Genomic DNA, 21,846 nt, shown 5'->3' with positions numbered 1-21,846 from the left:
GAGGATGCAGGATGTTTGATTTCTTTCGCTACGGAATACATTAACATTAGTTCTCTAATCAAATAAATTCAATATTTATTACTGTTTGTGTTGTCGAAGCTAACTTCAACTTAAGCTTTCGAAAGGTTAAAACAACCTTTGTTCGCGCCAGTTTTTTTTTACACTATCAATCGTTCATTCAAATCATCATCACAATTGTAATATGCAACATCAGAGGCACTGATGGTACTGTTCTGTGTATAAGTATCGTTTTCGTATCCTTCCTGGCAACCTGCGTCACCATCGACATCGTTACTACTCGACGGATTCGCGTGGAAGGTAAGTATATTGGATCCAGTCTTGTATAGTTCAACTTCCGAAATGTCCATCGTGCTTAGCTCTGTGTTATTGAAATGTATACCAATATCGAACTTATTGCTGAAACGCTGCCAGTAAACATAAAACCCTATACCACATACTGCCACTATTAGTAAGGCGTATAAGATAAAATGTAGTAAACTACTCATGAAGCTGTTCTCTTCATCCCCGTGTGTACTTTCGCTTGCTGTCTTGGAGTGCTCTGGCGGTGTCAGGCGGTATGGTTTCATCGCTCGACTTTTATCCTTAAGCTCGGGGCATCTATCTCCTTCGCGTATTTCGAGTCCATTTTCGCAAACGCACCGACCCTTAGCATCCTTCGGTATGCATAGATGGGTACAGTTGATCAATTTCCTATCGCACACATTCTGCACCATCGGTTGCCGAGATTCCTGAACCAGCAGTACTTGTTTGGATGGTGGTACATTCACGTTGAAACGATCACACTTATATCCGGCAAATAGTTGACACTGCCCCACTGTTGCTGATGCCCGATTGATAATAAGTGCATGATTTTCAAAAACACTTATCTGCAGCGGATGGTTTATACTCTGCGGTTGATCACTGACGAGCACTTTTTGATGCAGTCCATAGTAGTTGACACGGCACAGCCTGTTACCGCTAAGCTCGGTGTAGTAAAGCAGCTGGCTCTGCGGATCTACAGCGACTGCGGAAATTAAACCCGGCTGTTTGGTAACGACTTCCTGTAGCGTACCATCAAGCTTGGCACGAAATACGATTGAATGCGGCACCTGAAAGATCCAGGAGTACAGCAGCGAGTAAAACATGTACTTGTTTACCGGATCGATTGCGAGTGCCTTCACGAAGTTGCGCTGCGTAAAGGATATAATACGGGCGCAAGCTTCACGCCCGAAGTTGCACACTTTGATCGATGGTTCGCCAATATCGACGAAGTACACGTTCGCTGCTATCCAGTCGACGGTTATTTTGTCCGGCTGGCCAACACTCGTCAGCACATTCGTGGCGTTCGTCTTCAGATTTAGCTCGTACAGTGCGCCACTGTTCTCCGTCGCAAAGTAAAGCTTCTCCTGCCGAATGTCCATATCCATCGTGGTGATGCGACTATCGTTCGCCTGCAGTAACGTTTCGATTTGCGGTGGATTCACGGTAAGCTTCCGCACTTGATCATACTTCGTGTACAGGACGTACTGTGGCTTACCGATCGCTTTGCAAGACGTTTTGTCCGGTCGGAGCATAAATCCTTCGTGACAGGAGCATCGGTAGGAACCCTTGATGTTGGTACAGATCTGACCGCACGGTTCACCCGTTTCACATTCGTTCACTTCTACGCAATTTTTTTTATCTCCCGCCAACCGGTATCCATCCAAACAGTCGCAGATGGAACCGCTCGGTGATTTCTGACATATTTGTGCGCATGGCCCCAATCCACCAAGACAAGCGGAAGGACAGTTACCTTCCTCATCGTGTCCATTCGAACAATCCCGCTTACCGTCACACAGTAAAGCCATTTTAATGCACTCCCCTGCTTTACACTCGAACGAATCCTTACTGCAACCGGTCGTATGTAAGCTGTCGGGCGTTCGCATACTGCTTGTACAGTTCACCTCGTCCGAACCATCGTTACAGTCAATGTCCTTATCGCAGCGCCACTCCAAACGGATGCATTGGCCATCATTGCACTGGAAATCACGTATGCCACAGTTTGAACAACCTGCTTCATCCTCACCATGAGGACACTCGGCAGACCCATTGCAACGTACGGCGATATCCAGACAGGTGTTCGACTTACTGCAATGAAACACCGTAGAGTTTGTGTAGTCCTCTTCCTTGCACTGTCCATCCCGTGTACCGTCAACATGGCAGTTCTCCTCATCTGAACCATCTCCACAGTCATCGTTACCATCGCACAATACTGACTGCTTGATGCAAAAACCAAGCGCACACCGGAAATAGCCTGTTGGGCACTCCTTCCCGGTAGGATGACAGGTTTCATGCTCATCGGAAGCATCGTGACAATCTGGACTTCCGTCACACTCCCAGCTTGCCGGTATACACTGCCCATTGTTGCAACGGAACATAACCGACGAACAGGTGACTGCTTCATCATGTTTGTTCGACAACTGCGTACAGCCTACTTCGTCCGAACCATCCACACAGTCCAGTGCGCCATCACACCGACCAGTGGCGTCGATACACAAACCATTCGCACAAGTAAACTGATACTCGCTACATTTCGTGTACCGCTCATAACCGTCGCAGTTCGCTTCATCCGACAAATCGCCACAATCGTGCCGCTTGTCACAGCGCTTTCTCGTCGGGATGCATTTACTACCGTCCGTGCAGCGGAATTCGTTCCACTTGCAGCTCGCCGAAATACGCGCCTTGCCCGGATCACAGTTCTGCTCGTCGGATTGATCCTTACAGTCGATATGGCCATTGCAGCGCATCTTCAGCTTCAAACATTCACCCGATTCGCACCGAAATTCGCAATCAGCTGCATCGATGCATACTTTGTTGAGGGAGGAATTAAACACCATGCCTGTGGGACATACGCACGCACCTGTGTACAGACCGCCGGCGACGCAGATATGCGAACAGCCGCCATTACTCTTCATGCACGGGTGATCGTGTCGTTTCGTTGGTTGTGTTGCAGCGATCGGTATCATCTCCGGGAGAGTCATGTTTGGTGGCTGCTGGACGATAATACGCTTCGTCGCACCGACATTATGCTTATCCGACCAGTACAATCGCTGCGAACCGTAGCACGTCCAGAACAGCTCGTTGCCAATAATTGCCAGCGATACCGGTTGACGCAGATACTCACGAAACAGATGCCGTGTATCACCCTCGTAGCTGGTAATTTCGATCCGGTTCGTACCCATGTCGCTCCAGAAGATGGCACGCAGATCATGATCCACCGCAAAGCTGATCGTACCATTGCTACCAAGCTTGTCCTCGATCACATGCGTGTGCGGTCCGCGTCCCGTCATATCCTGCCGGTCGATGTGCGTATGTCCGCTGGATGAGCGCAGCGCGATAAACATTTTGCCAATCTCCGGTATGAGTGCGAGCGCCACCGGCGCATCGTCACCTAGGTAGTGCTGAATGATAGATCGATGTTGAGTCTGCAAACTATATATCACAATAGTGGACCATTTCGCATCCGACCAGTACAGCGTGTTGCTTAGGTAGTCGAAAGCCAGTGCTGAGATCATTCCGATGCCGTCCGAAACGATACGCTTGGTGCGGAGTGACTCAAGCTCCACCGTGTAGATGGCTTTCCGGTTGTTGTCCGCGATAAACACCTCACCGTTAAGACTGTTGAATGCCATCCTGCTGATAGTAGGGATCAGCTGTTCGCCTCGCCCCGTTTCATGGCGCCCGAACGGATGATGTTTCAACGTGACGAGATAGTTACCGATGCCCAGTAAAATATCTTGCCGTTTGGCCACATTCACGCAGCTATGCTTATCGCGATGCAACTCCATCCCTTGCGGACAGGCACAGGCGTAGGTGGCATTAGACGTTAGCAGGCAGAGATGTGAGCAGGTATGATTCAGGCACGCATGCTTCACCTTCGGCTGTATGCTGGAGTGATATACGTGAACATCTAAAATGACCAAATATACCAAAAAAAAAGGAGTTAAAACTGTTACTAACATCAGACAGGCAATCAGGATCACTTACCGAATATCATACGATCGCGCACGAGTGTTTGGCGCATCTTGCCGGTAAATTTATCACACGATTGTATACTTTTTGTGTCCCAGTCGGACCAATACAAGCGATCGTTAAACACGGCAATCGAGAATGGATGCTTTAGGACATCGGACAGTACCACCACACGATCGGTTCCGTCAAAGTGCATGCTTTCGATCCGTTTCAGCTTCGCATCGATCCAATACAACCGATCGTTTGGCCAGTCGAGCGTTAATCCATTCGGCCAGTGAATGCCGGTACCGACCACTACCGTCTGTTCGCTACCATCCATCCGTGCCTTGCCGATCATCGCATTGTTTCCCCAATCGCTGAAGAATATGGTACCGTTTTGGGGCAGTAATGCTAGTCCTCGAGGTTTGTGGAGCTGATCCTGTATGATTGCCTTGCAGTGGTAACCATCGCTCGAACAGACGGCAATATGCATTTGACCACTGTCACTAAAGTAGATGTTACCTGTGAGCCAATCTAGTACTAAATCTTCTGGTGAAATAAGTCCCGCCGTAAGTAACTGTTGCCGATCACTGCCATCCTCCAGCGAGCGCTCGATCGATTCCGTTTTATGCGATATATCGGTCCAATAGACGTGACTGCCGTCGTACGATACACCAATTACCTGCGACAGATCCTTCGCAACGTAATACTGATGCATGGACGTAAGGTACATTGCGCCAACGGCTTTCTGGGTGGTGTACAGCATCAACGCCTCAGTACCGGACGACAGCTCACACGTTCGACCATCGCGCATTAGCTCAAACTTCTCAATACACGTACACCGGAAGGACCCGGGTGTATTGATACATCCCTGCGAACATAGCCCGTATCGTTCGCATTCGTTCACATCCTGACACTTCCCAGTGGTGCTATCGAACTGAAAGCCAACTCCACACAAACATACCGCCTTACCGTCCGGCATCACTTTGCAAGTTTGTGGAGCACATTTAAGCACCTTGCATGCCTCAGACTTACAGTTGGGACTCTCGTCACTACCATCACCACAATCGTCCGCACCGTTACACACCTGCGCGACATCGATGCAGGTGTGATTATTGTGACACTCGAATTTCCCATGCTCCAGCGTGCAGGAGTTCAGGCAGTGCTCTTCATCCGATCCATCTCCACAGTCATCAACACCGTCACATACCCAGCTGCTGGATTTGAGACAATGCTTGTTATGGCACAGGAATCCTTTACATTTCGCCGATATATCGATACACCCAATCGTTTCATCGGAACCATCCAAACAGTGCTGCGTACCGTCACACACCAGATCTGCCGGGATGCAAGCTTTATCCGTGCAGGTAAACTCCGACTTGCTGCACTGTGGCGCTTTGTGCGGTACTTCGTAGTTATCACAGTTTTCCTCGTCGTCTCCTCCCAGACAGTCTTTTTGTTTATCACACCGGCTAGATGCACTGATGCAGGTACTCTCGTGCTTACAACGATACCAGAACGGCGCTTTGCAGAGGAAATAATCTGTTGCAAAGCACAAAGGTACATTGAAACATGGTTGTTACTTTTCTTTCTCCTTTCCAACAATTCTAACCATTTTCTTTTGAGTACATAAGTAATGATCAAGGATTGTCTCAAAAGAAGATTAAACTTCACGTGTCAATTAAGGATGTACTAAGAGCTACTTACCACATCCAGATTCATCGCTTCCATCGGCACAGTCCTGAATATCGTTGCAATGCCCCGCGAGCGGTATGCATGATCCATTTTCGCATTGAAATTCGTGTGAATTGCATGATTTGGATGGGTTCTTTTCCAGCACTGCGTGCTCTACATGCATTATAAGCATGAAGAGTATTACTAACATTCTCGTATCTGTAGAAAGTAAAACCAAGAGCCATATCACAAGCCGTACAAAAGCCCGCCTCCATTTTCTTCACGTCGGAAACACGTGCTGCTCTGTAGAACTTACTCATACTAAGGATACCTGTACGGTATACCATAACCTCGTTTTTTGGAGGCATCGATCTCATCTTTTAAGCTAGCTTGAACCAGCCAGCTAGCCAGCTAATATTCGACAAACTTGTGCTAATTTGCGTAACCCCGTTAGCACATTCTTTCGGATTTGTAACACTGTACAATTGAACAAAACTAATAAGAGACAAAATTAAGCAACACTCACAAACGATCCACAAAACAACGGACGACAGAAAGGAGCGGCTGCTGGAACAGAACTAATCGATCTTTTGTTTCTACTACAATCTACGGTACGGAAGGGAATATCGATTTTCTGATCCAAGATGGAGTCAACATTTTTTTTCTTACCGAAACGATCGGGTATTGATCGATTATTCTGTATTTACATTTACAAAACAAATATAAACAAAATTTAAATTAAATTTTAATTTACAAAAATGATCTATGGTGCCTAATATTCTCAATCTTTTGTATATTATCAATTCTAAATTTTATGTATTTTGCTTAATGAACTTAATGAATTCTAAGCAGTAACTGTACACAATTTGTTATTCATGGATATAATTCTTTTGTGATCATTTCCAAAAAAAACATACTTCAATTGAAATGGTTTTAATAATGTAAAGAACTATTACTGAAGAAATATTACAAACATTTGAACTACTTTACAGTGCAGTTTGGAAACCTAAGATGGCAACATACCACGGCTTCGCTTATAACTAGCACCTTGCTTTCGATTATGATTGCCGCTTACTGATTTGTTCTCGTTCTTATGTCTTCGATTTAGCAGCACCTTACTATCCTGTCCCTGGCCTTTCGGTTTACCACGCACATCCCCATCCTTCGAGCCGGTTGCTGCACTACCATGCCGATGGTATTTGCTATTTTGCCTTTCCTCGTAACGTTTACGGGCCAGTTCGGGATTTTCGCAGAACGCAAGTGCGGGATTTTGGTTCGTTTCCTGCTCTTCCTCACTTTCGTTTTCGCTCTCACTTTCATTATCGAGTACCTCGTTGACGAACGTGTTTCGTGCCTGCTTGGACAGCTTCACATGGCGCGATTCACTGTCGGCAATGGCCTCGAACGAATCGTCATACTCATCGTCGTCCACGTCATTTTCTGCGATAAGATCAAACTTTCGGTAAATATGGCGCACTTGCTGTATGTGGCTTTTGTCGTCGAGCAATGCATTCAGTGACTTTGGCTGTCCCGGCATGCCCTTTCCTTTCTTAATGACTCCTTTCACCTTATCATGCACCATCACGTCAAACTCATCGCCGTCGTAAATGTTTAACCGATCAATGCCTGTACGAAGGTAAAACTCGTCCAAAGGATCATTCGGAATATGCTGCTCTTCTTGCCCTGCAGCCGGTTGTGATTCCGAATCTGGAATTTCCTGTTCCAGCAATACACTTACAGCTTCCTCAACGTTATCATAAGAGCAGACTACTTTGCGAATTTGCGCCGCTTTTAGATGAGGCAATAGTTCCATTATGTGCTGCACATTCTGTTCGATTCTTTGCTCCATATCTAGCTGCTCTGCATTCACTGTAAGCCCTTGATCAGTTTCCTGTTCTGAGTTTATCACGGCATGTGCAAGGTCTCCTTTCACGTCACTGTCTTTGGCGTACGCGTTCTGTATGAAATCATACTTTACTTGATCCACTGACTTGTAACCTAACTGTACAATTGCCAAATCGTCCTCAATGTCATAAAGATTTTTATAATCTCTAACAAATACATTGTTTGCAAGGCACTCCGTTAGGATGCTGATAAACTTATCTGCAGCCAGCAAACCATCATCAGAGTTTTCCAGTATTTTGTTTAATTGCACGCATAGTATCGAACGAAACGTTTCTATCAGTTCAACACGCATATCATTCAGATTGTTTAAGTATTGCGAATTCTTGTTAACCTCCTGAATATTGCGGTACAGCACTATTATAACGTTATCGTAAAAGTTGCTAATGGCAAATTCGACGTTTAGCTCGGAACATAGCTGTCGAATTGTGCTGGAAATCGTTATGAGTTGCACCAGCACGCTGCTACAATCCTGCGCGTACAATGTTAAATCATTCAGCGTCGATTCTGTAGTGTTTGCCTCCGATAGTTCCGATTCGCAACGAGTTTGAATGATGGTAAATGCCTGTAACATATTGATTACACTTTTATTAACAACGCAAATCACAAATTATCGTACTCATACTTACATTCAACAAGTAGCTTAAACCCTGCTTTAAATCCTGAATGTACTTTGGTTGAAGATTCAACACGAATTCAATTATGCGAGAAATTTCTTCAATATTATCTCGACTATAGATTGATATTAAATCAAACAGGAACGGTACGGTAATGATGAAATGTTTGTACACAAGCTTGCCGTAAAATTCCGGCTCCATCCAGCATGTGTCGCTTTCTCGTAAAGTAGTTAAACGGAAGATTACCTTGAACACGAGTGCGTGGGCAGATGTGTACAAGGGTAAGATTCGTTCATTATCCATCGATTTTAATACCGGCACCAGATAGAACGGTAAAGCATTTTGCATGAACGATACGATACTCTCGAGGGTAGTTGTGTTGTACACGATAGTGGACCAGAATCTGAAAAGCAAACGCACGAAATGCATCATTTACAGTTAGATGGTAATGCGATTAAGTGCAACTACGGAAACTTACTTGTGGTACTCTAGCTTTAACAGATGTTTCATATCTTTAATAAACCATTCCGTTTCGTTTGCCCATTGCTCTAGAACCGCATCGCTTACACATTCTTGGCCATTCACTAGGAAAGCCATGTACTTTGTAAAGCATCGTGTGTCTTTCCAGGTGGCGTGCTAAAACAGAATGAAGGACATCATTAACGGAAATTTACACAATTTGCAAGTAATAATATCTCACCAGAGCCGCAATCTTACGCTGTATACCATCTTCCGAGTGAGTTATCATCAGTGTATTCAAAGGAATCCCGGAATCCTTCTAATAGAAACATTCAGTTAGTATCGTAAGCACACTTTTTTAAAGCAAAACATTACGTTACCGTGTTGCTGTTGGCCATGACTTGGAATATACTGTTTTGTGTTTTCCTTTTTTATTTATAAACGCATTAATTAAACCTTTACTGAAAACGCCTCCGTGTCTTTTGATGAATGTTTTTTTTCTCTTTGGCACATGTTAATTTCAATGAGCACTATGTGCCCATTTGTAGTGACATAACTAGATTCTTTAACTACGTAGGGAAATGATAGCAGAAATGAATTCATTTTCCAGCTTTGATGAATTATTATACAAAAAGATCAGTTTTTTATGCATTTATATTATTCTTTTATAAAAAAAAATTAAACATAACAGCTGTTGCAATTGTTTACAAATGTAGCTAAACATTAATTGTCAAAAGCATCCCATGACCCATGACAGCTGATTGTTATTGTTATTCGTTCCTACCGGAATTGTGGCAGATAACCTTTTCTGCTCCTTTCGTTGATCTGTGCGTGTTTTTTTGGCTCTAAGTCTGCAACAATGGAAAAACAAAGGTAAGGCAGTGATTCATACCATAACAGCATCGTTTCATGATGAGTAATCGAGCTTAATTTTCAGATTCTCACTGCTACTGCTTGAACCAAGCGAAATATACTTCGAGGACTTTTCGGTGGACATCGTACGGGAAGAATTGCCACCGAACTTAGATGATGAATTTCAAATGAGTGGACGATTAAAAATGTGTTCCAAATCGCTGGTGTTCGAGGCGAAGGGAAGCAACAGCGTGCCGTTGATAAAGATCATGTATAAGGACTGCATAACGATCGACCGGCAGGATAATGGCAGTGCGATGAATGCCGACTGTCAGCGGCTCTCGATACGGTGCCGGCAGCACATCGAAATGCTAAACGCGAACCAGATACAGCCGTACCGATTCGTGCAGAAGGAATGTACGTTTCTTTTCCATTTCCATTACGCTAAGCTCGACGAATGTCTGCAGCAAATATGTCAGCTGTACCGTGCCTCAACGTTACCTTCCTACGAACAAAATAGTATGGTAAGTGTTCAAAGTGCTGGTTGCGTGTAGTGTTTGTGCGGTCATGTTTTGCGTTTTTCGGTTTTTCCGTACTGCAGATAGCTACGATAGTGTATTCGAGACATAGTCGTGTTAAGTTCAATCCATTGTGGCTGACCAATCTTTATGAGCGGACGATATCAGATTTCCAGGTGGAAGAAATCAACCCTCTCATCGTCAACCCGGGTCGTTTGCTTATAACAAATAAATTCATATACTTCCAGTACTACAATAACATCCACACGGTATGTTATAGGATACACGCATATTGGAGCTCGCATATGTAAAATAATTTAAATCCCCCCTTTTCCGTTGTAGAATCCCGTACTGAAAGTTGGTATAAAATATATCATCGGGCTGTCCAAACACCGTTACCTATTGCGTCAGATTGGACTGAAAATTCGCTGGAACGAAAAGCAATCGTCCGAAGGTACGGATCAGTGCCTTTATTTAGTGTTTCGCAATCAAACTGATCGTGATGACTGCTGTCGATGTATTAGCGGACAGCCGGACTACGCTGCCACCGAACAGAGCCCGGAGAGCATGACATTAAAATGGCAAAACGGTCTCGTGTCGAATTACGACTATCTGCTGTACCTGAACAGTCTTGCCGATCGATCGTTCCAGGACTTGACGCAGTATCCGGTGTTTCCATGGATATTAACCGATTACACAGGGAGTGAATTGGATCTCAACGATACGAGCGTGTACCGTGACCTTAGTAAGCCCGTTGGTGCACTAAATCCCGAGCGTTTGGCACGGTTGCGCATGCGCTTCGAGGAAATGGCTGATCCGAAGTTTCTTTACGGTTCACACTATTCCACGCCCGGATTCGTCCTCTACTATCTGGTGCGCAAACATCCCGAGTTAATGCTTTGTCTGCAGAACGGCAAATTCGACCATCCGGATCGAATGTTTAATTGTGTCGCGGATGCATTTAACAACTGTCTGAACAATATGTCCGACTTTAAGGAGTTAATACCGGAATTTTACGATACAAACCAAAAGGGAGATTTTCTGCTGAACAGCATGAAGATAGATTTTGGTGCCCGGTTTGATGGGACGCCCGTCAGCAACGTGGCGCTTCCACCGTGGGCATTAAACTCCCCGGAACGGTTTGTGCGGTTGTTAAGGGAAGCGCTCGAATCCGACTACGTGTCTGCCCGGTTACACTCGTGGATTGATCTTATCTTCGGCTACAAGCAGCAGGGCAAGGCTGCCCTCGATGCGGACAATGTGTTTTACCATCTGTGCTACGAGGGTTCGGTAGATCTCGGGCTGATCAATGATTTAGCCGCCCGGCATGCAATCGAAGTGCAGATATCAGAATTTGGACAAATTCCCAAACAACTGTTTCGTACCGCACACGTGTCAAAGCTGTTGGCAATACCACCGGCGATTGGTACGAGCACGCAAATGATCATACGCAAAGCGATGGAATATTACTCCCACAAAGACATCATCACGGCCGTTGCTGTGGACCGGACGGTCGGCAATATATTCACCACCAGCAAGGACGGTACGATGACGTGCTACAGCCTTAGCGAGAAGCGCAAAATACGGAGCGTGCAGTTGAGCGATTTACCGATCAGCTCCGTCCAGATTGCAGACGACCGGTCGATCATATTGGGCGGTTGGGATGATACGATGTACGTACGGCACAGTAGTTCGCAAACTAGCTTCCAGCAGAATAGCACTCCTGGAGATGTTTCCGTTTGATAATTTCCGTTTTCTTTTCTTGTAATGCATCCTTTCGGGGGTTTTGTTTTTTCGTTGCGTTTGTTTCTTTCCACCTTGTAGTTTAATGTATAATTTTGACTTCGGTAAGATTTCCCACACCATACGAGCACACGATGACGCCGTTTCTTGCATTTCCTACGTACCGTTTTATGGATTGCTTGTGTCCGGCAGCTGGGACTGCAGCTTGAAGTAAGTTATTTGCATTATTATTAATTTTTTTTCGCATTCATTGTATCCAATGAAGCCCCTCTACTGATGATGTATAACGCACTGTATGATATTTCGTTACGAATGTGTTTTTTTTTAAACGTAGAACATTACATCATAATAATCTAATCGCATGTATCGTATTGCAGGGTTTGGAATAATTTTAATAACGATTCGGTGATTGGATATCACGTACTGGAGGAGAAGATCGTATCAATCGATACGTACGCTGGAGAACGCTCAAAAATTAATGTTGCTGTCGGACTGCAAAATGGCGAGCTGCTGCTGTACGAGCTGGATTCCCCCTCCATTCACAAACCAACGCTCTACACCCGGGACAGCCACAAGCTGCTGCAAACGCACCGGAGTGCCGTGTGCGAGGTGAAGTTTAACGACAAAGGCACGTTGATAGCGTCGTGCGGCGAAGATCGAACGATATACGTGACGGACGCCGACAGTACGATGACCATTTGTCGGAAGGAGCTGAATGCGATAGTACGGTGCCTGTGCTGGACGCCGGACGGTAAATACCTGCTGATGGGCGACTGTACCGGGCTGCTTCACGTTTGGAACATGCTGCAGGGTATAGTGGAGAGCGAAGTGAGCTTGCACAGTGGTATGTAGAAGGAAAGCAGAGTCGGAGTCGGATTTTTCGCGAGACCTCTAAGAATCTTTTTGTTCCTCTGTTTTGCAGCATGCGTGTATCGTATCGAATGTATCGATGATAAACGGATAGTAAGCTGTGGAAAGGATGACAATAATTATTGTATCAAATTGTGGGACGTTACCACATAACAAACATGGTGGTACTGTTACGTTGTGGACTAACACTGGTATGGTCTTGCATTATAAATTTATATTACCTTTAATTTACATTTACCATACCGGTTTATATTAACACAGCTGTCACACTTGAGTCAGAAAAAGATTTTGCATTTCTTTTTTTTCATTTCGATCTACTTTGTTTGATACGATCAGCGTTAGAGAAATGTGCCGAAATTATACCCATTTTTTATATAAAAAAAAACCTATTTTGAAAATGGTTGATTCTCAATAAAGACAGACGTTGAAGCGACTCACATACTCAGAAAAAAATAGTTTTTTCTTTCACTGTTGCATTTAAGCCCAATAAAAAAAAAACATTCGAGCTTTAGCTTATTACCATTTTAATAAATACCATGCAAACTTTGTTTTCCGACGGAGAAAGTAAAAATACCGATCGTTTGACAAGGTTCATCACATCAATAATTGGATTGAATATTAAAGAATGAGATAAAATAGGCTTGCTAGAGGCCTTTTCCAATATTTGTTTCCAATTTGTTTGTTTGTTTGTTTGTTTTTTCTTTTACGCTTCGTTTCATAGAGCGTATTGCAAATTCAAAAACCAATTCGTGTTCCCTCCGGCCGGCGGTCACCGTTGCGATTTAGGCGAAGTTTGTACGCGGCGGTGACGCTCGTAAGGGAGTGGATTAAAATCAGGAATCGACCAGAACGTGCCAGCGGGTAATCAGCTCGGACCGCGAGCTCGATTCGCGCATCTCGTTCCAGTGTATCATTTCCTCCGGTCCGCTCGAGTTGAGCCCCATGCTAAACCAACCAACCATCTCGTTGCGCTTCATGTTGCGCTTGGCGTACACCGACACGATCAGTGTCACGTCGTTCAGTTGAAACATCGCCACCTGCGTGCGACAAGACAAGTAGTTATGTTTAGTAAACGTGATCAGGGTGAATACTGGCAGTGTTTAAGCTTTACCTGAAATATAAACGTTTCCTTGAACAGTGGATTCGATTGACCGCGCCTTGTGGAGGATTTGGATCGTGCAATTTCCTGACCCATGCTGCTTACGAGGCAGAGTTTGACGTACGTGTCAGGGACTTTGGGGAGAGAATGGTTTCTAAAATGGCTTCCTTTAACAATCTGCAAAGGGAGAAGATACAAATACTAGTAGTCAACAGTAGTCTACTAATAGTTAGACAGTTAACAAGTCCATGAACTTTGTTTTGACGTAATGGCCGTGTCTGTCATTTCTGACATGTGAGGTTATCTCGGAACGGGAAAGGTAATTCTTGCTGGGTAATACATGTTGGGATCTTAGTAACTCTTAATAAAACGACTTCTGAAGATCTTTTGGTATTACCCAACAAGTGTTTGGGTCGCTTACCTCAACTGTAAGACGTCCAGTAATGCCATTGTACCCTAAGCCAAGTAAGAGCTCCGGCACTCCACCATGCTGCATGGAAGTGGTCGATCCTGCACTATCCGACCGAGCAATGCTCAGCAAATCGCTGGTGGAAGCTGTATCCTGCTGGGTGAGATTAAAACAAGCAACATCGTCATTTCCTTACCACTCTGCCACCTGCCTAAACTTAACTTACCGAACTTGATGTGCGTGATTCCAGTGGTAGCCACAAGTTCGTCTCCAGCTCCAGATCGATGTTTGCAAAGCTGACGATCGTTTCGCCGATCAACCGTTCGCGGCGCATCCTTTCGCACCCGTACACCCGGATGCGTAAACCCATCGAATTTACTTCCTCCGGATTGACACGATGCAGCAAGAAGCTTTCCATAAACTGTGGGTTCTCGCCGGAGCGGATTTTAGTTTTGTGCTTTTGGCGCTTCGCCGGCAACATTAGCAGCCGGACTTGAGTGTGCGTCAGCTGACCCTTATCGCCTCTGGAGGAGATGCCACGGGCTTGCAGCACGTGTACGGTCATTTTGCGCATCGGTGCGTCATACAGTAGCGATATTTCCAGCGTCCCATTGGAACCGGTTGTCGTGGTGGGCCCTTCAAAGCTAGCCGCAGTGACAGCGGCATCGCCGTCTGATTTGAGTGACTTGAGGTCACTCGTATCGTAGAGTGGCTCATGCGAAAACACTAAAATACACTACGGTATGGAAAGATGTGAACAAAAAATTGGGTAAGACGTATAGTTTGAAGCAAACAGGGAAGCAAGCTAGATCGTACTTACATCATTATTGAGACTGAGCACATCGTCCAGGCTATCCTGCTGCGTTAATGCTGTCTGCTCAAAACCGACCACGGAGTTAGCGGTCGGTACGCTTTCCTCCGCAAACGGTTTACATTTCAAATTGGTGACCGGTACATCCGGATCGAAACAGATCCCGACACTGCCAACCTCGGTACGATTGTTCGTAACCACCTTGGTCGGTTTCTTCCTGGATGCTGGATCACGCTCATCACTTTCCTTCGTCAGCTCCGGTAGCAACGATTCGCCCTTATGCTTCAAATCCATCGAACCCGTCAGGCAGCCGTCCAATGAGGCGTTGCCACCATTGTTCGCTAACCGATCGTTGCTAACGTGCGCATCCAACGATAGGCGCGTGCTGTAATCTAAGTTCACCTCGTTGGAGCTGCCCGAGCTGCAATCGTTGCTGGAATGGGGCATCCCGATTTTGCCACCTTCAGCCATCGCCAACGGATCGCGCGACGAGTGCACATGCTTGCAGCCGGACAGAATTTTGTTAAAGCTGTTAAAGTTTGGCGTGTGGTCGAGGGTACTTTCGTTGGCATGGTAACAGGAGATGCTATTACTGTAGCTCTCACCGCAAGGTTCTAGCTTTAGCCGACGCAACGTATCGTCCTCCGAATCGGAACTATTGTTGCCGTCATATGCGAAGCGATTCCCTGCAAGTTGGTGATTATTATGAGTTATATCTTTCTAGAAGTCTTTTAACGACCTTGGTATATTGTGCTGATACATCTCCGGTAGGAGTTCTCACTATATACATCTTAGTGGTACCAACTCTTATGCGTTTCCAATATACTTACGAATGCGGTGGAATGTTTTCTCCGATATCAGATGCTCATCAAACGGAAGGAACGGTGGTGCCGTTCCGAAGCATCGTATCTTATTGACGTACAGGAACAAAACCAAGACGAGTGCGACAAATCCCAATGCTAAGCCAAAAAATGTTGTAAGTTCCATATGCGCTACGGGGGGGGTGATCCGGGATAGACAAGAAAGGTGGACAGTAAGTACCTCACGTTCATGTTCCTCACACTATTTCCATACCTTGCAGACGATCAGCAATATTCATGTCGTTCATTTCCAGCTGGTTGTCGACGCCACTCTCCATAAATTGCACCATTGTTGTAGGGTGAACCTTTCTCCCCGCTTTAAGTCATTCCGCATTGAGCTCCGTCCGTTTGGGGCGTTCGTTCGCGATGGGCAGCAAACAGTCGGTAACGTTTCGGTTCCGTACCGGCAATACTCGAGTCGCTTACGTTCAGCTGTCCACTACGTTGATTGTAAACACTTGCCAGACCTTTATTGCCGTGTGCCATTTACTCACTGCAGGATGGATAGAACAACAGTGTGACAAGATGTAAATCTTTTATGCCATCCCTTGGTGTTCGTTGCCCATTTGCCGTTCCAGCAGCATTTGTGTTTTCCGTGTTTTTTTTACGTAACAATCGCTGCGGAGGTTCGATATATATACCTACCAAAAAACCCTGGAGATGGTTTCCTCCAGTACAGATGGCAGACCACTGTTTACACTACGTTTGGGTGTTGCACGTACATTTTAACAGCTTGCTTATTTGTACCTCAGAAACCATACACAGGATATTCGCATTTTCAGCAAATGTTGATGCATACTACAGTGCGCCGGCGCTACTATACCATGGCCAAACTGACGTATCCTGCGAAGACAAGACAAGGCGAATATTTATGGCACAATCATCTTTCCCAAGCAAAAAGTTTCGACTTGTCAAAAGCAAATGCCGGAATGTCTCCCTCTAAACAGTATCCCGTGCCTGCTCGCACTTACACTGAGCGAGAGTCGGTCAGAAAGCTCGAGTCGTGTCTGATGAGTTTTCTCATGCCGTTCGCTTCTCTTGGGTTATGCCCTCTTGCTCGTACTCACGCTCGTTCTACCGTCGATACAAAAGTGTACAATCCGTGCGGTTGTCAGACTGCTCCAAACACCAACAACACCAACAAATGCATTGGTTTACAACAAATCGAAGCTACCCGAGTTGTTCGCGGGATCGTATACAGAATCGCTGATGAATCGCTGTACGTTTGCTTTCCTAATTTTTATCATTATTATTAACATAATTATTAGTCCATATTATGAGAGGCGAATGCACCAAGACATCATACAAAAATAAAACAACAGCAAACATGATCGAAGCCTCTTTATGTTACTGTTTTCACGCTATCACGATTTTGTTGTGAGCTAATAGACGTTTTGGGCGTTGGAATCCGATTTGATTATACGACCGTGAAATAAAGAGCCACCAAAGTACTAGTTCGTCATATGCTCACACTGCAGAATTATCCCAACATTTGTATCATGTGTATACGTCGTATCATATGAATGGAAGCATATGCATGGTGATCCAAATGATTCAAACGATATTTTTATCTTAAAGAATGTATGCATGGCTTGTTGTTCAGACCCATCGTCAAATGATCAACCGATGAAATAATGCGCAAACTATTTGTGACAAGGCGTTCTGAAGAACGTTAATACAAATCGATTGCGTGGCCGGTGTTCCGCGAAGCATTCTTCTAATGCTTGTCTTTGCCGGCCAGAGTTGCTGATCACAACATTTCATTTGCTATCGATCCTTTCATTCAATTGCTCATTGCATTGCATTGCACCAGCTAAGCCCGTGAGCCAAACTGTTTCTGTAGGATGCGACCGTAGCGACACTTCCTGGAAAACTAATATTAAGTACAAAACATATCACAACACAGCTGAACGTAACACATGGAACATTCTCTATCGTTCCCTTGTTACCAGCAATCGATGCCGTGCGAAAGATGCTCAGACACTTTAAATAAAAGGCGCGTGTAGAAATTGAAACGCAATGAAACATTTAACAGTAAACTGTACATGAACGTACTTCGCGACATCTGTAATGAACCTATTCGGTATCAAGCAAGAGCCAAAAATATGTACGATTGATTGTACGAATGTTCTGGTATGGCTTTGCATATTAGATGTCACGAAAGGCTACGAAAAAAGGTATGTTTATTTTAACAACAAACCCATAGATAATTCAACAAATATCATTGTAAAATCCTCAAAATAAAGCTACGTAAAAACGGTCCGTGTGCGAGGATCACCATTCTATGTTCAAAAATAAAAACACTCGTACAAAATACACCAACCTAAAAAACATTATCGCTCAGATCAGCGCACAACATTTTGATGCATCGCGCATGAACCATCACCAACAATAGAACCATAACAGAACAACTGATGGTACTTCGTTCGAGGCACTGCACGTAGAACAAAACCTGGTCCGTATCAATCCTTTTGGCGCCAAATTGTTGGTACCATCGGTTCGCGGACGCCTGAAACACCACCTCCAAATGTAAGTCTGGGATCGATTCCCGATATTTCCTACCATTACTATCTTTGCAGAAAACACACATGGGCGAGCTGGCAATATCACTCCCGTATATGACTATCATACTTACCCTTGCGCACATCGCGCGAGGATACCCTAACCATGAAATAATAGTACGGTCTAATCCTATACCACTAGTCAAAACGAAACAAACCGACAAGCCACAGGCAGAACGAACGAACGAACGCGATGCAAGACACACCAGCGCAGAACAGAACTCGCGAATCGAACAAATACTAGAATGAGCAGGAGCAAGCAAGAGAAAAAAAAGACGATCGACCGCCACATATAGAAAAAAAGTGTTGTGGCAACGGCTGTGACAAGCTTTTTTGCTTTAATTTTGAAATTGAGCTTTTTGCTAGACATTCGCACGATGACAGCAAAAATCCGCTGTTTGGGCGAAATCGACTGATTTCCGGAACAAATTTCGCCAAACGTTTCGGTATACGAAATATAGGTCGAAATTTATGCCGAAGTTCATTCCAAACGTCCGATTGGGTTTGTTTCACCGTTGCCACGGTTCTACAGAACACTTGCTATAAATGTGTACCGTGTGAACTGCGCTTACACAGGATTTTGCTTCCCGCAGTCGGTCCTTGCGAATGAACAAAGCTCGCGTCGGTTCATTCGCGTAAGCTTCGGTTCATCCGTGAGCGAGTTCATCGCGTAGGGCGAAAGCTTCAACGCGCGCGCTTAAACGTTACCAACCGTTACTATAGACGGGCAGTCGGCAAACGGACAGCAAATGCGAAGGGTAGCAATGCGTGCAATGCTTGGTGGGAACTGCTTCAACTAGAGGGTAGTATAAGGATATTACTATTATGAGAAAAATGTATTTTAAATAAGCACAATTAAAATATGTTTTGTTTTTTTGTTTGTTTTGAATCCTCAATTCATGAAAACATGAAAATAAGTTCCTTTTTCCAAACCCGTATACTTTTAATTAAAATGATGAAGATCTATTTACGCTTTTTTATCCCTTTTGTTTTGTTTTTGATCCGGGTCAATGGGAAGGAACTTTTGTATCATACTTTAACATTTTCATCAATGTCCCAAAAACTGTAACATTTCCCTTTTGTTTCCCCCATTTTGTCCCGGACACCCGGCAATGGTGTCGGTGTGATGTGAAAAATTTTGGTGTTGTAATCACGGTTTCCATCATGGACCTCTCGATAGATAATCCATCCATCCTTCAGACGATCTCAGCTGTCAACCCGTGCGGGCGGGGTGTTATTTGTTTCCTGGAGTGACACGGCTGAACACAAAGGATGTCCGAAAATTATCGGACCATAATGGGAACCCAAATGAACAATGTTCCGTTGTGCCTGTTCTGGGGTGTGTATACTTGGGATGAATGGTTGATGAAAAATCGCATCGATAGTATGGTTATGTCATGATTGGTCCAATCATTGGAAAAACAGGATAATCTGGAAACTTCAATAAAACTGAAATTGAGATGAGATAAGGAGAAAAAAGAGATATATAAAAAAATAATAATAGTTTGTAGAAAGCTCGTAAATGCTGTATGGTTAATATTGTTACACTAATATACCGTTTTTGCTAAGTTGTTATGAATTTCACTGTAAAAGATAATTCTGGAGAATATTAAGTACTGTTAACAGAAAATTGAAGAATAAAATAAAAACAGTCCGGGTGTGTCGAACCGAGCCAAGATTATGTACGAAGGTGGTGGAATTTATAACGACGAGGGACGGTAAAACGCTACCACCAATCAGCCACTATTTATATTCGCATGTTAATGTCGTGACCATGTAGCATTCCGGTACAAAACCGACCACCACGTAGGCTATAGCTACAAATGGTTATTATACGCCAGTGCGCAGAATGTTTTCCACCCATCCCCCCCCCCCCCCTCAGGGTGGGGGTGGCTCCACCAGACGAAACACACAACATTTCGCTAGTCTAACCGAAAAGGCACTTTAGACCCATTTTACGACCATTGTGCGCGCTTGTTCTTCTACTGTTATAAAATGAAAATGTACGGCTTGAGAGGATCGACCGCCTTCCCTTTCCCCCCTCTCCAAAAAACCCCACGAACCGCGGTTGTGCCACATAATATACAAACCGGGGCGGATATCCATCGTATCCATCCCCTTCGCGCGGTGGTCTGTCTCTGCGGGCAACTGTTACGAGTTGACTTGTGGAAAGTCCTTCGCCGTGTGGCATATATGCGTTGAAACAGTTCGCTTGACGGCCCAACAAGGACGACGTTTCGGTCGGGCACGCCCCCTTTTTCGCCTTTCGGGCGTTCGGCGCTAAGCTAGCCGTCTCGCTCTCGGGTGCTTCGCACGCGAGCGCGTCTTCGCGGCTGCGGCTGATCCGGGCTGTCAAGCTGCAAGCAAAAGTAGATAAACACTGGCTATTCTGTTGCACTGACAATTAAAGCCCCTCTTGTCAGCAAAGAGCTCGGCTGTGTTGGGGGTATTGGGCGTTTTGGGGGTTTATTCTGTGCATGATAAACGCGTGTTTGCCGTTTGTTGGGGAGCAGTTTGTGGCAGTTTTCAGTTTTTCCTTTTTCTTCTTTTTTTTGGCGGGTCGTTTTGTTTACCTGCTGCATTTACTGTAACATCAACTGTACGTCACCGAATTCTAAAGCATTGTCGGAAGTTTTTCCTTTCCGGAAGGATATGAATTCAAATACATGCAAATGGGCAGCTTAGCGATGGTGTGTCAACCACATTCATATGTATACATTGATGGAAAACGTTCAACCATTTCCCCCAGGCAGCAGCAGCAACCGTGGAAATGGAATTCCATTTATTGAGAATGTTATAACAAAAAAAAAATTGTGCCACTCAAATGTTGCTTCATAAAACCATTCCGGCAGCACATGAAGCATATAATATAGCTATGTAGCTATTGTTTTCCCACTGACACCTGCAGGTATCTCAAGAAAAGCGGCGCGGGGGGGGGGGTTTTCCACTGTTTTCCACACTAGCGTTGTGGGTGGGTTCGACTAGTACACTTTGGCTTTTTGTCTATGTGGCACTTCCGGCACTTTCCGATCAGTTGAATTGTCTACAAATGCCACTCCTTAAAAATGGCTCAATATCCTATACGCGCCGTTCGAATGTTCTCGGTGCGAGTTTTGATCGAGCACCCGGAGCACCAGGTATGTGTCGATAAGATTATTAAACGTACACTCCTTTCACCAAGTTCATTCTGTGTCCATGCACATTACCTTTTTTTTAGTTTCTTCACTTTTTTTATATAAACGAATGAATAATGATAAGAAATCGGGATCAGTTTCCATCTTCACCACCGTCACTATCGATTTACACAACGCTTATCGCAACAGGAATCTGATTAATAGCTCTAAATGGTAAATAGAGTATAAGAGTTCATATTTTGTTCGCCATTTTCTATATATTATTTCTCGTTTTAAAAGATTTATCATCCTTTTTTTTATTCATATAGAACGGCCTGGCCGTATTGATAGATTTATCTTTTTGATAC

General features: G+C 44.6%; 4 protein-coding genes across 6 annotated transcripts; 1 reads left to right on the top strand and 3 right to left on the bottom strand.

Moving 5' to 3' along the window:
• Positions 1-50: 50 nt before the first annotated feature.
• On the bottom strand, positions 51-6,266 carry LOC125764100 (putative vitellogenin receptor). The gene is made up of 4 exons (XM_049427958.1): positions 5,981-6,266; positions 5,698-5,883; positions 4,027-5,532; positions 51-3,949 (listed from the first exon to the last, which is right to left on the bottom strand). The coding sequence occupies exons 1-4, from the start codon at positions 6,039-6,041 to the stop codon at positions 159-161; spliced, it is 5,544 nt and encodes a 1,847-aa protein (XP_049283915.1). The 5' UTR covers positions 6,042-6,266; the 3' UTR covers positions 51-158.
• Positions 6,267-6,442: 176 nt separating this feature from the next.
• LOC125764178 (activating signal cointegrator 1 complex subunit 2) lies at positions 6,443-9,294 on the bottom strand. 2 transcript variants are annotated; one of them, XM_049428115.1, is made up of 5 exons: positions 9,023-9,294; positions 8,884-8,961; positions 8,662-8,819; positions 8,196-8,586; positions 6,443-8,131 (listed from the first exon to the last, which is right to left on the bottom strand). In XM_049428115.1, the coding sequence occupies exons 1-5, from the start codon at positions 9,038-9,040 to the stop codon at positions 6,671-6,673; spliced, it is 2,106 nt and encodes a 701-aa protein (XP_049284072.1). In that variant the 5' UTR covers positions 9,041-9,294; the 3' UTR covers positions 6,443-6,670. The 2 variants fall into 2 exon arrangements, with proteins under 2 accessions (XP_049284072.1, XP_049284083.1); XM_049428126.1 differs by having other exon boundaries at positions 8,884-8,958.
• An 87-nt stretch (positions 9,295-9,381) lies between these two features.
• On the top strand, positions 9,382-13,352 carry LOC125764140 (protein FAN-like). Its single transcript, XM_049428048.1, has 7 exons — positions 9,382-9,515; positions 9,580-10,018; positions 10,096-10,281; positions 10,355-11,685; positions 11,837-11,965; positions 12,133-12,599; positions 12,678-13,352. The coding sequence occupies exons 1-7, from the start codon at positions 9,502-9,504 to the stop codon at positions 12,776-12,778; spliced, it is 2,667 nt and encodes an 888-aa protein (XP_049284005.1). The 5' UTR covers positions 9,382-9,501; the 3' UTR covers positions 12,779-13,352.
• On the bottom strand, positions 13,133-16,670 carry LOC125764184 (synaptotagmin-9). Of its 2 annotated transcripts, none has more exons than XM_049428140.1 (8): positions 16,450-16,670; positions 16,019-16,297; positions 15,775-15,936; positions 14,954-15,630; positions 14,360-14,869; positions 14,146-14,289; positions 13,737-13,901; positions 13,133-13,662 (listed from the first exon to the last, which is right to left on the bottom strand). In XM_049428140.1, the coding sequence occupies exons 2-8, from the start codon at positions 16,092-16,094 to the stop codon at positions 13,459-13,461; spliced, it is 1,938 nt and encodes a 645-aa protein (XP_049284097.1). In that variant the 5' UTR covers positions 16,095-16,297; positions 16,450-16,670; the 3' UTR covers positions 13,133-13,458. The 2 variants fall into 2 exon arrangements, with proteins under 2 accessions (XP_049284097.1, XP_049284106.1); XM_049428149.1 differs by having other exon boundaries at positions 14,146-14,286.
• Positions 16,671-21,846: the final 5,176 nt, after the last annotated feature.

This window comes from Anopheles funestus, chromosome X (genome assembly GCF_943734845.2).
Source record: "Anopheles funestus chromosome X, idAnoFuneDA-416_04, whole genome shotgun sequence".
Classification (NCBI taxonomy): Eukaryota; Metazoa; Arthropoda; class Insecta; order Diptera; family Culicidae; genus Anopheles; species Anopheles funestus.
Note: the sequence above shows the minus strand (reverse complement) of the source record. Positions and strands in the feature narration are given on the sequence as shown.